Source organism: Macaca mulatta, chromosome 17, assembly GCF_049350105.2.
Source record: "Macaca mulatta isolate MMU2019108-1 chromosome 17, T2T-MMU8v2.0, whole genome shotgun sequence".
Lineage (NCBI taxonomy): Eukaryota > Metazoa > Chordata > Mammalia > Primates > Cercopithecidae > Macaca > Macaca mulatta.
The window spans coordinates 73,434,165-73,449,359 of record NC_133422.1 but is presented as its reverse complement, the minus strand read 5'-3'; the positions used below and the strand labels follow the sequence as shown (position 1 = coordinate 73,449,359).

The 15,195-nt window shown below is 37.1% G+C and overlaps 1 protein-coding gene across 1 annotated transcript in view; it reads left to right on the top strand.

The window, feature by feature from the left end:
* OBI1 (ORC ubiquitin ligase 1) overlaps positions 1-14,550 on the top strand; it is a 42,799-nt gene extending 28,249 nt beyond the window's left edge. The window contains exon 6 of the mRNA XM_015121272.3: positions 11,710-14,550. Within this exon, the coding sequence (XP_014976758.2) occupies positions 11,710-13,252 (1,543 nt within the window). The 3' untranslated portion in view covers positions 13,253-14,550. The remainder of the gene's footprint in view (positions 1-11,709) is intronic.
* The last annotated feature ends 645 nt before the right edge of the window (positions 14,551-15,195 follow it).

Here is a 15,195-nt window from a genome sequence, read left to right as displayed (position 1 = left end):
CAATTCATTTTTTACCATACTCAAAACTGTCTTTTAATAAAGTACAAATCAAATTATTTAAATCTCCTGCCTAAAACTATTCAGTGTTTTCCTAGAGTAAAATCCAGACTCTTCACTGGCTAGTCTGCATCTGCCACCTCTTCTTCATCTCATTCTTAACACCTCTAGCTCATCCTACTCCAGTTCTGCTAGACTTTATTTCTAAAACATGCTGTGTTTATTTCCTTTACTTAGAATATTCTCCTTGCAGATCTTTACGTGACTATTTCCATCAATCCTCAGATGAAGGAAAGCCTTTTCTGATCATTCAATTTAAAGCAGCCCTTTCACTCAGCACTTTCTACTCCCTTAATAGAAGACCATAATAAAATCGTGGTTGGGTAAGACAGTAGAGCATGGTGATTATGAGCACAAACCTTGGAGCCAGACTCCGTATGACCGAACACTAATCTTGTCTACTTACTAGCTCTGTGATTTAGATGAAGATATTTAACCTTTCTGTATCTCAGTTTTTGTCTTTTGTGCAGTGGGGTTAATAGTACTACCTATGTTGTAAGTAATAGTAAGAGTTAAATGAAATAAAACTTAAAATACCCTTTTAACAGTCCATAATTAGCAATTAATATTTTAGTATTGTCTTCACAGCCATTATCACTGTCTGAAATTATCTTGTTCATTTAATTGTGTGACCTGTTTGTTTTCTGTCTCCTTCATTCTAAACTCTAAGCTCCATTTTAAACTCTAAGCTCCTTGCTGCCTATCCCCTTCATTTCCAAAGCCCCCAGTATCTGAAGATACCTGATAAATATTTTTTGAATAATTGAATTAATAAATAAATAACATTGGATAAATTAACCTTGAAGTCTTTTTTTTTTTTTTTTTTTTTAACATAAGATGAGGGTGCATTATTGTGAGGATTAAACGAAATCTATTACCTTGACATGATGTGTCATATAAAGAATGGGAAGACAAAATAATGTAAATCATTCTGTAAAGATACATGCTTGCATATGTTTATTGCAGAACCATTTACTATAGCAAAGACATGAAACCAACCCAAATGACCATCAGTGATAGACTGGATAAAGAAAATGTGTACATGCACACCATGGAATGCTATGCAGCCATAAAAAGGAATGAGATCATGTCCTTTGCAGGGACATGGGTGAAACTGGAAGCCATCATCCTCAGCAAAGTAGCACAGGAACAGAAAACTAAACATCACATGTTCTCACTCATAAGTGGAAATTGAACATTGAGAGCACATGGACACAGAGAGGGGAACAACACACACCAGGGCCTGTTGGGGGTGGGGGCTGAGGGGTGGGAATTTAGAGGATGGGTCAGTAGGTGCAGCAAACCACCATGGCACATGTATGCCTATGTAACAAACCTGCACGTTCTGCACATGTATCCTTTTTTTTTTTTTTTTTTTTTTTTTTTAGAATAAATAAAACGGCTAGAGTTGGGATGGGGGAATTTGTATATCTAAAAAACCATATCCATAATCCCCCATCCCATGCAAAAGATTATTTATCCTCTTGCTTTGTTCCTGTCCTTCTTAATGACTTTACTACTTACCTAGTTGCCTAAGATTAAAACCTCAATCTTCTGTGCTTCTCCACTCCTTCTCATATCACACCTGGTGTTTTTTAGTATGTTCTCTGTAGCCTACCTTTTTAAAATGCCTCTGTAATCCATCTTCTCATTTTCACTAGTTTAGATCCATATTATTTCTTGCCTAGCCTGTTGTAACAGCCTTTCTACTGCTTACCTTTCTTTCCTATGCTGTCACCCAGGCTGGAGTGCAGTGGCACCATCTCTGCTCACTGCAAGCTCTGCCACCTGGGTTCATGCTATTCTCCTGCCTCAGCCTCCTGAGTAGCTAGGACTACAGGCACCTGCCACCATGTCCAGCTAATTTTTTGTATTTTTAATAGAGGTGGGGTTTCACTGTGTTAGCCAGAATGGTCTCGATCTCCTGACCTCATTATCCTCCTGCCTCGGCCTCCCAAAGTCTGGGATTGCAGGCGTGAGCCACCGTGCCCAGCCCCAATATTCTTAGTCTAGTATAAAAGGGTCTTTATTATATAACTTCGGTTTAATCTCCTTGCCTCTTCTCTATCCCCTCTCTTCTTGTGCTCTGCTCTGACTATGCTGAATTTCTCATTGGGCCCACATTCATCATATTGTATTTTCCCTGGTTCTCCAGAGTAGCCTCTCTCGTTTTTATTCTTCCTGGTTAATCCCTGTCTGTCCTTTGAGATCTAGCCCAGTTGTTGCTTTATATGTGAGACCCTCCATAATTTTCCCAGAGGTAGCATTTTCCTCTTGTTCTTTTGATTACTCTTCTTCTACCCTATTGTTTTAATTATCATGTTGTATATTGATCAGTTCCATGACTGTCGTACCCAGTTAATCTGGCAGCTCCTTGGTACCAAGACATATTTTTTAAATGCACATTTGTGTATTTGTACAAAATACGTATATATGTGTGTGTATCTTCCTTTTATGGAGTCTTACAGAAGGAAAGTGTCCTTATACTCTAATACTTGAAGCTTAAAGTACAAAGGATTTATAAGAGAACAGGAAATCAGAGATTCTGGAACTTTCTCCAAATTAGAGCATAGGATTTCCGGAAGCTTTCCTCTTTAAGTTATGCCAGAGAATCAGAGTTAGAAAGAGAAACAGAGGAGGTGATAGTAGGGGCTTGCCTGGCTAAGTCTTGAGTTTCTTGTCTGCATCTATGTACTTGAACCAGATTTTCCTTCATTTACCTGTCTCCATGCTGACTCTGAACTGTGCAGTTCCAGTTCCTAGGTCTGCTCTTTCTAAACTGTGTCTCAAGATGTGGTACTAATGCTCTAACCTTTTGCTTCCTCATCAACACCGCTGCTCTGGCTGGCTCTGCTGTTGTCCCTTCTTGACCTATTCTGGCCTTTTTTGTTTCTTACGATTCTTCTCTGACAAATGTGGTGATTCCTGGTATTTGACCCTAGCCTGATCCAATGACTGATTCTGCTATGCCCTTTGGTTTTCTCAGAAGGGGAACTTGTAGACTGTCAGGGGAGTCTGATGATACCCTGGGGCCAGACTGTGACAGCCAGTTGCACTCAGGGCCCTTGACTGCCTGAGGGACCCTTCGCTGGATATTCAGCTAATGGGGGATAGACAGGTACTGCAGTTTTCTGTCAGTTTGTCTTTATTGTATTGATAAGGTACTTGGGGAGGCAGTAGTGCATGCTAATTGACTAAGCAGTAAGGTTGTCAGAGGGATTATGAACTGTTTGAGAAGAGGAATGATCACTTCTACTTCCTTTGTTTTCCTTCTTCATAGCCCCTGAGCACACATTAGTACTCAATAACTGTCATCTGAGTAATAATTACAGGGTATCTAGATCAGTTTTTTGTTTTGTTTCATTTTCTTTCAGATCTTGTTTCATGCTGAGAGAAAATAAGAGATAATTTAGTTAAGGTGAAAAATGTATAGACAGGTAGATACTAATCCAGAGATTTTTAAATATATTTTTTATCACTCAACAGTAGTTGCACTCACAGTATTGAGATTTTGTTGTTAAGGTTATTTTATTTTGGGGAAAGATGTAAGTCCTTTATTTCTTTTAGAAATAAAAAGATATGAAATAGGATGTCTTAATGTTCTCTCCTTTCCATGACAGATTAGGATCCCTGTTAATGTCATGCAAATTTCAAGGCTGATCTTGGTTGGTTGAAGGGAGCTGGGGGAGAAAATGAGGGCATTTCTGCTTGGAATCAAAATGAGATAAATTTGTCAAATAGAATGGAATTTATTCCACAGTAAAAGGAGTAGTCTGTCCTCACAGGCAATGCAGAGAAAGTAGTACTTAGAGTTAGGCATCCTGTTTTGAGCAACTTTGCCCAGTGTGCTGCCCAGAGAGAAGGAAAGAAGCCTTGGAAATGGAGGCTAACTAGTTGCAGTTTCCAAACAGAAGGCCAGAGACCAAGTCCCAATTGCCATAGAAGCAAGTAGGATGAAACTGGCCAGCATGGAACACAGTCTAGTTCTGTATTTCTCCTTATCCACCTGCTGACCCAATAGAGGCTTATTAGAGCCCTTATTAGAGGCTTAACCACAAAAGGGACCTGTCTGTTCCTCTTCAGTTCACATATGCTGCTCAACACTCAGGTCATTTTTATTAATTTCTAAGGTATCTCAGCTAGAATTGTCACCACAGTTTTTAACTATAAATGCATAGTTGGTTTAATAAGATAAACACACAAAGAATTTCCTTTAAAATTTTGTTCTGCCGTGAGCTGTGATCATGCCATTGTACTCCAGTACTCCAGCCTGGGTGTCAGGATGAGATCCTGTCTCAAAAATAAGTGAGTAAAATAGTGTAAATATGAGCTATTAATTATTAACCCTGCTCTTCATTTGAAAACTTGCAAAGCAAACTGTACTTTGATTTTTAAATGGTACTTTTAGAAGATGGAGGGATAAGGAATTACTGCAAGGGCCTAATTCTTTGTCTTGTTCCCCTGTCTTTATCAACTTCGTCTTTAAGGGTGAAAATTCTGGCATTTTTTTATTCTTACAAATATTGGAACCTTTCTGTTTTGTGATAAAACTAAGATGCAACATAATGTAGCTTGTATTTTTTTTATTTCTCTTAATTATACCCTGAAATAAATAACCCATGTGATGTTTAGACCTTGAAATTTTGTATTTAGTTTTTCTCATTTCATATTAAAAATATCTTTTACTTGTAGTTGAAGATACCTGCTGATTGTACATGAGCTAGGCAAGTTTATCATACATACTTTCTACACATAGCACATTTAATTATTATGCTTTCAGTTCTGTTTCAAACTTAGTCTTTATATCTCTGGTTAAATATTTGGGTTGTCGTTTACCAGGGTGATCTGTCAATGCTATACTTTCATGCAAGGCTGCTTTAATAAATGATCTTTTAAAATTTCAAAATATTATTGGATTTGTGCCTAAAATATGGTGGTGGTTTGATAAATGTTTACTGAATTTGTGCATACATACTATACGTCTTCCTACAATCTTTGTATTTCCTCTGTGTTTTTATTAGCGAATGTATGTACCAATAAATAGCACAAGGATGCTAGTTCACTGACTCTTGTATACACATTGTGTCTAGAAAAATCTAGTCTATATTCTGATATGAAGTATAAATAGGTGCTGATACTATTTAAGAAGGGACTTTATGCTCCAGTATTTAATATGGTTTCAAACATGGTGTATGGGGTTAGAAAGACTTGGATTCAAATCCTATTCCTGCCACTAAGCCCCTTTTAAGCTTCTCATTTCTCATTTTTAAAATAAGAATAATGGATCTTGCTTCATAAAGTTGATGTGAGGATTAAATGAGATAATATATATCAACCATATAGCACTCTGCTTGATACCAAGTAAACACTTAATGACTATGGCAGCTGCTCTTCTTTTTGTCATCATCATTGTCAGTAGTAGTCAGTTATACAAGTTAAAGATATATTTGTTACACTTACTTTTGGTAAATTCCAGCCAAAAGTTCACTTTCCTTTTTTTTTTTTTTAAAGTTCTCTTTCAGTATATCTCATTTAACATTTTTGTGGAACTAACACGTGTGACTAGGATTGGCCATAGATAGTACTTTTATGATTAACAAATTTCTAGGAATGTAGCAGTTTTGTAACTGAGAGCTTCTTTTTAAAAAGAGAAAACTCTCTTGAGGAAACATTGGCAAATTATACAGCTCAGCAACAATATAAATGTGTGGGTTGCTTCCCAAAGCTTCCCTAGTAGTTTAAAGACAGAATGTTTCCCCTCTATCCTCCCAACACATATATAAGGGTGGGTAATGCACAAATGATCCATTGGAAGCAGGTGAGAGAAAACGGATGCCAGAGGCTTTGAACCTTTTCCCCCACCACCTAATACAGTTTTGATATTCCTACAGCTCTGGTCCTCCCTGTCTACTTTTCCTAAAATGTGCCCCACCCACCCTGCACACATGTAAATGAGATAGATACCACTACCAGGACCCTTTCATTTTTCTTCCCACTTCTGTCAAAACTCAGATTTCTACAGAGCTCCTATTAAGGCTACTCACTTATTAAGTGTAATCAAAAAGAGGAGTTAGGAAACTCAGAGAATCTGAAACTGGTAGGTTGTGCATTGGGAGATATAATTAAGAAAGGAAAGGGCAAATGGAAAGCTCTTCTCTCTGAAACCTTACCTCTCTGTGTTTAAAATAAAAAAGATACTTTCCTAATATTTCTGAAATTCAGGAAATGAGAAGCTACTACGGCCATGTAGACAGGCAAGTCCACAATAAAATCCACTCTATGAATGGATCATTCTGTCTCAGATTAAGTGGCAGTTCTTTAAAGAAAAATATTTGAGACTCACATAAATTTATTTGCTTTTCTCCCATATCAACTGTTACTTTATGATGCCCACTTGCCCCTTTCATTTCCCAGGCTCAAGCGATCCTCCAGCTTTAGGCTTGTGAGTAGTTGGGACTACAGGCACATGCTTCTGTGCCTAATATTTTTTTTTGTAGAGACATGATCTCATTATGTCACCCAGGCTGGTCTTGAACTCCTGAGCTCAAGCCATCCTCCTGCCTCACCACCCAAAGCATTGGGATTATAGACATGAGCCATGGACCAAAGCAATCTTAGTAATTAATGGGAAAAATCGCAGTTGTTTGATGACCTTTAGAAACTTTCGTCAAAACAATTAACTCTTATTGTCAATTATATATGTATATGGATGGGCAAAAACAGTAAAACTAATATTTAGTACATTAATATTTATGCAGTAAAATTTGAAACATGAGAAATATTGAGAATTAGTGAGTTTTTTTGTGAAAAACTTCTGGAGAATAATTTGAATAGTGCTTCCCTTCTCATATAATTTATGATATTAAGCTAGCATCATTTCTGATACCTTGATGAATTTTCACACTCCTAAGTTTGCATCAGCTTCTAGCATTTTATCCTGTGCTCTCAATGTCGTGAAAGAGCTCCACATTGCTTTAGTGTGAAGTGTTTTGTCAGCCTGTCACTTTCTCTAGACATCTTCATCCTTTTCACCGCAACTTTTCTCATCCGTGTCAATAAGTTTGCCTCTCCAAAGTGCTTCTGGCATATCTAGAATTTCCTGAATGAACTGACATTGTTGTAATATTCTCACAGTCAGTGATTTCTTCCATAACTACATTTACATTTGATTGCAGTTTCACTTCCAGTGTTATCATTGTTTATTTCTGTTATACCTTCATCTTTGTTGACCTGTTCTGTCTTTTTATTAACTGTTTTTGTAAAACGTCATGTGGGTTTTTTACTGGGAGACAAGGAGGCAGCCCAGTTGCACACTTTGCTATCTGTATGTTAACTGAAAAACAGGTAGATGCACAGTGACTAATCACTGACTGACCTTGAAAGAAGTGACTTGATGGGTCACTGATCATGAAGCACGTCTATTATTTATGTAGTGTTTTGTGAACTGAAAAGCTAGAAGTGAAGGTTTTACTTCATGCAGTTACTCATTAATATTGTGTGGTAACTGAAATTTGAATCACGTTGTTGGGTGACTGGTAAATTAAACCATGGTAACTGAAATTTGTACATATTGAAACCATATAAAGCAAGGATATCAACACTGAAAACCTGTCAGGCCAGACCACAAAAGCTGGTCCAGGTCCAAAGATAGCTTTCACTTTCTTTCATTACCTCAGCTACCAAGTAAGGAAAACATATAAAGTCAAAGTTTGATGAGGCAAGTAGACTGACTTCCCCAGTGTCCCCTACCTTGTTCCTCTTCAAGAAGGCATTTCTGAATTTTGGCAGTCTTGGCCACCCACTGGGCTTGCTGCATTTACCCATTTTTTTGGAATTGTCATTGAGAACCAGAAAGGCAAAGTGAATTGCTCAAGGATAGTAGCATAGCACTAGAGCTGATTAGTTTCTTGGTACTCAGGTGTGGTATTCTTTTACCACATTTGTTTTCTTCAAACACGTCCTGTTTTTCTGTTTGATAGACTATGAGAAAATATGGTCTTAGGAACTTTTTGTTGTTAGAGATGCTCTTTAGTTTAGTTATACTACCTCAAAGTTCATACCAATAGGACTTCCATTTCTCTTCTACTAGGGACAGAAATGATCTTGTATCTCTTTAGCTATTTGGACAAGGGGAACTCTCATCCTTTTGTCTCATCCAGAATGTATGTATCAGTTAATATTGCAAGCTGAAAAATCCTTTAAGCTTCTGTTAGATTCTGGCAGAATACACTTCTGATATCAGTTGTAGCTCCTGAACTGCTGTACAGTGTTTTTTTCTGGCATAATGAAGCCTTTGGCCATCACTGCTACTTTGAAAATCAAAGCCTTTTGGTCTCTAATGGAATGTTTATAAAAATACACCATTTTGAAATTTGCTGAAGAAAAGGAGGAAGTATGGCAAATGATATTAGAAATCCCTCCGGCTTGCCTTGGCATAGCTTCATTTAGTGTTATGTACTTGAAATATCTAGAATTAGTGTGAATACAAAAATATTAAAACCCAAAGATAAATAAGCTCATATCCTCCTTGTCTTCTATGGAAGTATAGCATCAGATACTTATCCCTAATTGTTATTTCTCTATAATAAGGTAAATTGCCCCTTGCCACATTTAATATAGTTACCTTGGATAAGCTGAAAATCGCCTGACACATGTTAAAAGTTTCATCTATTTGCAGTCTTACTAAGGTGAAGGTTTTGGGGATAGAGCAGTATAGAATGCCAAGCCTGTAGCAAAGAAAGCTCTACTGTATATATGTCAGTCTCTGTTGCTTTCCTGGGTGTCAGAGAAATAAAGTCAACAGTCAAATGTAGTAAACTAGACATGTTTAGTTTAGTAATACAGTGACTGTCATAATACTTAACATGTAAAAGAAGGCCAAGGACCTCTAACTTATCCTGTGGTGTCAACCCTGTCTCAGTGTAAGGCACTAGTGTATCTTACAGTAAGAGAATGACTTTTATTCAGGAAATACACAACAACAAGGAATTATTCTAGGAATCTGGCAGTGAATATAATAAGACAGTCAAACTACCTGCTTTCCTTGAGCTTCTATTCTAACGTGGGAGAACGAAAGCAAATAAATTACATGAATTGATTAATTGATCAGTTGCATGGCTTTTAATATACATATCTGTCAGTCTGCCCACCAGCACAGGTCCCTTATTAGCATGGGAGAAGGGCCTGATCACTGAAAGTATTATAGATTTATAGAGTATTGAAATGAAACTTAGGGAAATTAGGGGCAGTGGCCTTTTAGAAAACAGCCTAACTCCATCAGTGACTTCTGCTTGCTTGTCCCTCTCATATGTGATCTGCTACTGGCCTTTATTATTTCTCTCTGAAATAACACAAAAATTATGTTTAGGGCTCTCATTGACTTCAACTCCAAACCATATGTTACATCTTTTAAAAACATAATTTCTAACAAAAAAAAAAAAAAAAAAAAAGAGGCAAGTACAGTATCTTAAGATGATACTATATTTGAAATTCCAAGCTAAAACCCTGAAACAAGAAGCTGGTAATATTTTGGGAAGCATTTTTTATTTTTGACTGGTCTTTCTGTGTGTAGGCCTCTGAATTCCCAGAGATATCCTTTGGTTGCAACTGACTTACTATTTAGTAGCATTATTTGATTTTTAAGTCATTTGATTTTTTTATCTGAGGAGATAACTTTATTATAAAAAAATTTTACTTGAAAAAATGTATCTTGGTAAGCAAATGTAAGGCTGTCACTTTTGCTTATTTGCATTAAATAAGCATGCTACACAGTTTTTCCATTTCAAAACATGGGTTATTTGATTATGCCAGAGTAGCTACAATCAGGAACTCACAAACGTTTGTACTTAATGTACTGAAAGGTCTTTCCTCACTTTTTAAAAGTTCTCTTACAGAACTGCAACTCTGTGAAGTACTATATTTATAAGCCAAAATTTTTAACAAAGAAGAAAAATTCCCATCATTCATTTAACCAAATACAGTAGTAAATTTTGTCTTTAAAATGGGAAGGCTTGTTATCATAGTTGCTTTTGTATTTGTTATACCTGTGGTTTTTGCTGTTTTTTTAGAAGTTGAAGGGAGTGTGCTCTCTCTGGGGGTTCAGTTAATTGCAGTTGAGTAGATCAATATTCAGCAATCATGTCTTTTAAAGCCCTTTCTGATCTTGAGATTTTATGATTCTATATTTACCTTTGCCTCTGCTTTTTCCTTCAGTGATAAGAGTGCAGGGATAATGTAGGGGTTGAGATGGGGAGTGAATTGGGCTAGTGGTTTAGGAGGTGATGGGCATTAAGTAGGAGTTGAAAACATGTTGTGGTTGATTCTAAGAGGGGCAATTGCTATTGGTGTCTGCTTTTTTGGTAGTTTTTTTTTTTTAATACTAAATACATGTTCTTAATTGTAATTATTTTTTAAATTAGGGGAAAAAAGGAAGAAAAAGATAAACCCAAAGATAAAAATAATTTTTGAAAGTCACCTTCTCATAGCTTCCTCCAAACAGACAATCCCTTAATTCTTAGAAATGGGCCAATATATAAATCATCAAAAAGATGATTGAGAATAGGTTTTGGAAAAGAACTCTGGAGGAGATAAGGTATTTTTCATGGGATTAGAACGTAAGGCTTATGTTATTTACTGGCTCATAAGAAGTTTCCTGAAAGATAGAATTTTTTTTGGTGATAAGATTGCATTTAAGGTAGATATTTTGTGTCCCATGGAGCTAGACAGTCTTTTTTATCTCTGGGTTCCCAGCCCCAAATATACCACCTAACCTATACTAGGTACTCAAAAATTGTTTCTTGAGCTTAACCCAGTACTCATTCTTGATGGAAATAAAAGCAAGATAATCCCGAGTAAAAGGAGTAGATGTTTTTATGAATAAAGGAATTCTTTTTCAGTCACTGTCCAAAATGTTCTCTTTCAGAAAGTGTACAATTTTTTTTTTTTTTTTTTTGCCTAGTATATTGGAATCACAAGCACTGACTTCGTATTTCAAAGTTGAAAGAAATGAGATTGATGTCCCACACAGTTGTAAAATGCCAAAAATAAGTAGTGCTGCCATGAATTAAAGGCCAGTGCTCTGAAAAGCTTCAGATCAAGGGTGGCTGTAATTGAAAGGGCCCAAATAAGTATTTAAAACCACCTCTCCTGGGAATGCTAAGATTTCTGAATATCAAATTGGCATTTTATGTTTGACAAGGTGACATTGTATAAGAAATGTGTTGTAAAACACAGCTGTATGATAGGAAAATGATTGAATGTAAATATTTCAAGATGCAGACCACTGTTCAAATGTTATCATAAATCTTTGCCATTGTTTTAGGGGATAACTCTTCATGCATATATGAGCTGAATTGATAGAGCCAGCTCTTCGAGAGGAAATCATCAGCACGTTTCTGCCTCTCTGCTACCACTAGTCTGATTCAACCACAAAAATATCTTATTAGGTTTTGCTATTATTATCATATGTTTATTATTATGTAAGTGGGGAAACCTTTTTTTGCAAATATACATCTGGCATTTGCCCTACTCATTGAGTGATCTGAAATGTCACTGTTAGATGAAATTAGAATAGCCTGGGACAGTTTGCACTCTCAAATCTTGAAAAGAAAAAAGCTTGAGTTATAAGATTAACTATCTTTCCATTCTTTGTAGGTTTGGAAGGTTTGCAGTTGCTGCTCTTCAGTCCAAAGTAGAACAGTATGAGCGTGAAACCAATCGCCTCAAGAAAGCCCTGGAACGAAGTGATAAGTATATAGAGGAACTAGAATCTCAAGTTGCACAGCTAAAAAATTCAAGTGAAGAGAAGGAAGCTATGAATTCCATTTGCCGGAGAGCACCTTCTGCAGATGGCAAAGGGAGCAAAGGCAGTGAGGAGGATGTGGCATCAAAGAATCAAGGTGATAGTGCCAGAAAGCAGCCTGGCTCATCCACCACCAGTTCTTCTCACCTAGCAAAGCCTTCCAGCAGCAGACTGTGTGACACCAGTTCTGCAAGGCAGGAAAGTACCAGCAAAGCAGAAATTAACTGTTCTAAGAACAAAGACCTATATCAAAAACAGGTAGAAATAATGTTAGATGTGACAGATACAAGTATGGATACTTATTTGGAAAGAGAATGGGGAAATAAACCAAGTGACTGTGTGCCCTACAAAGATGAAGAACTTTATGATCTTCCAGCTCCTTGTACTCCTTTGTCCCTTAGTTGCCTTCAGCTCAGTACTCCAGAAAATAGAGAGAGCTCTGTGGTCCAAGCAGGAGGTTCCAAAAAGCACTCAAACCATCTCAGAAAATTGGTGTTTGATGATTTTTGTGATTCTTCAAATGTTTCTAATAAAGATTCATCAGAAGATGATATAAGTAGAAGTGAAAATGAAAAGAAATCAGAATGTTTTTCTTCCCCAAAGACAGGATTTTGGGAATGTTGTTCCACAAGCTATGCCCAAAACTTAGATTTTGAAAGTTCAGAGGGGACCACGATAGCAAATTCTGTTGGCGAAATAGCTTCAAAATTGAGTGAGAAATCAGGCTCATGTGTATCCAAGAGGTTGAATTCTATTCGTTCTTTTGAAATGAACCGGACAAGAACATCCAGTGAAGCATCGATGGATGCTGCTTACCTTGACAAAATCTCTGAGTTGGATTCTATGATGTCAGAGTCAGACAACAGCAAGAGCCCTTGTAATAACGGTTTTAAGTCACTGGATTTGGATGGGTTATCAAAGTCATCTCAAGGCAGTGAATTTCTTGAGGAACCTGACAAGTTGGAAGAAAAAACTAAGCTAAACCTTTCCAAAGGTTCTCTAACTAATGATCAGTTAGAAAATGGAAATGAATGGAAACCCACTTCTTTTTTTCTCCTCTCTCCATCTGACCAAGAAATGAATGAAGATTTTTCACTCCATTCCAGTTCTTGTCCAGTAACTGATGAAATCAAACCCCCAAGCTGCTTGTTTCAGACAGAGTTTTCCCAGGGCATTTTGTTAAGCAGTTCACATCGACTATTTGAAGATCAAAGGTTTGGGTCATCTTTGTTTAAGATGTCCTCAGAGATGCACAGTCTTCATAACCACCTTCAGTCTCCTTGGTCTACTTCCTTTGTGCCTGAAAAGAGGAATAAAAATGTGAATCAATCAACAAAAAGAAAAATCCAGAGCAGCCTTTCCAATGCCAGCCCATCAAAAGCAACTAAAAGTTGACTCATTAGAAAGGTGTCATTTGTAGTTTTGTCCTGAGAGAAATAGAAAAGTTGTTAAAGTTACCTTTTTTCCTCAGAAAAGTTCGATACAAATTGGAATTGATAATCTTTAGTCAAGTATCAAGTCAGGATGGTGGATTAACCTGTACCCAGAATGCTTTTTGTTCATCTTGAAAAGATTTTGGTCTTTTCATTTTTATTTGGGGGTCTTTGTGACCAGAGAAGTTAGGGAGGAGGTCATTTTTGTGTTTGGGGGTTGGGTTTTTTTGTTTTGTTTTGTTTTGTTTTGTTTTACTGAATTTGATATGTGTTTCGGTTGGGTGTACATTGTTTTTTAAAAAATGTTATTTAACTGTCAGATACAGTGGCCTGTTGGTAAGCCCCACTTGTCTTCAGAACTTGGATTTCTTAAATAAAACTTTTAGTGTTGTCTATACACTGCTCAGTAAGACACTTGAGTTTCAAGTTTTTCCTAGGGTGGAAATTATTTTACATGTCCCTTTTTATTTATGTTCAGTGATGGCCTAATTTTTCTGCAGGGCCGTGATGGAGAAATAGCACTCTAACCTTAGTCCAATATTGATTTACTTTTTTTTTTTTTTTAGGTTTTATGCATATGTTTGCATTTTTTAGCATTGTGTTTTGTCCAGTTTTGTGAAAATGTTCTGCTAGTATGAAAGAATACATTTTCTATATGAAAACATTTGTTTTATGTTAGGTAGCTTATATTTTCTCATCTTTGTGTGTGTATGTGTGTGTGTGTATGTGTGTAAAATCAGAAATTTAGCATATTATAGAAAGAAAGCATGGAGCACTTGGGCTTAGAGGAATCTAAAACATCATAGCTTCATTGTTCCAGATGTACAGGTTTGAAAGAACTCATCGCCAAGTTCTTGATCCCCTTACATTCCAGGGGAGTTTTCTTTTGAGTAATATGTTTCTTGTTTGCATGTTACTGTTCTTTGTGGCAACTATGCATGGTAGCATTTTTGCTTGCTGTGTTTTCCATACTTAAAGAGGTTTCAGTTGACTGATAGAATATCTTTTATGTAGGACAAAACTTTTCTGTGAAGAGTGTTGAGGGGGTGAGGATAGGTAAGAGGTAAGCACAATTTTTAATTTAGGCTCTGAAAAAGTGTATTGTTCTAAACATATTTGGTATGCCTATATAGGCCTTTAAAAATGGGTTTGTATGCTGTTTAATGTGCACTGAACATTTTACATTAATATTATACTGTTTTACATTAATACTGCATGCTTTTCTATGTGAATTGAATAAAGAATGTCATAAGCACTGTATTCCTTGATGTTGATGATGATTCTTTGTCTCATATATTGAATTAGCTTATAAAGACTGGGAAAAACTACTTTTTTTTTTCTTTTTTTTTAAGACAGAATCTCACTCTTGTCGCCTAGGCTGGAGTGCAGTGTCACGATCTCTGCTCAGTGCAACCTCCACCTCTCAGGTTCAGGCAGTTCTCCTGCCTCAGCATCCTGAGTAGCTGGGATTACAGGCACCTGCCACTACACCCAGCTAATTTTTGTACTTTTAGTAGAGAAAGGGTTTCGTCATGTTGGCCAGGTTGGTCTTGGACTCCTGATCTCAGGTGATTCGCCTTCCTCGGCCTCCCAGAGTGATGGGATTACAAAAAAACTACCATGTCTTAATTGATTTTATAATATGTTGACAAGCTATGGTCCATGGACCAAATCTGGCCTGTGGCTATTTCCCAGGCTGGAGTGCAGTGGTGCAGTTATGGCCCACTGCAGCCTTGGATGGACTGGGCTCAAGCCTTCCTCCCCACTCACTCTCCCAGATCTGGGACTACAGGGACACACCATGTCAGGCTGATGTTTTTAGTTTTTGCAGAGACAACGTCTCACTATGTTGCCCAGCCTGGTCCTGAATTTCCAGGCCCAAGTGATCTTCCCGCCTCAGCCTCC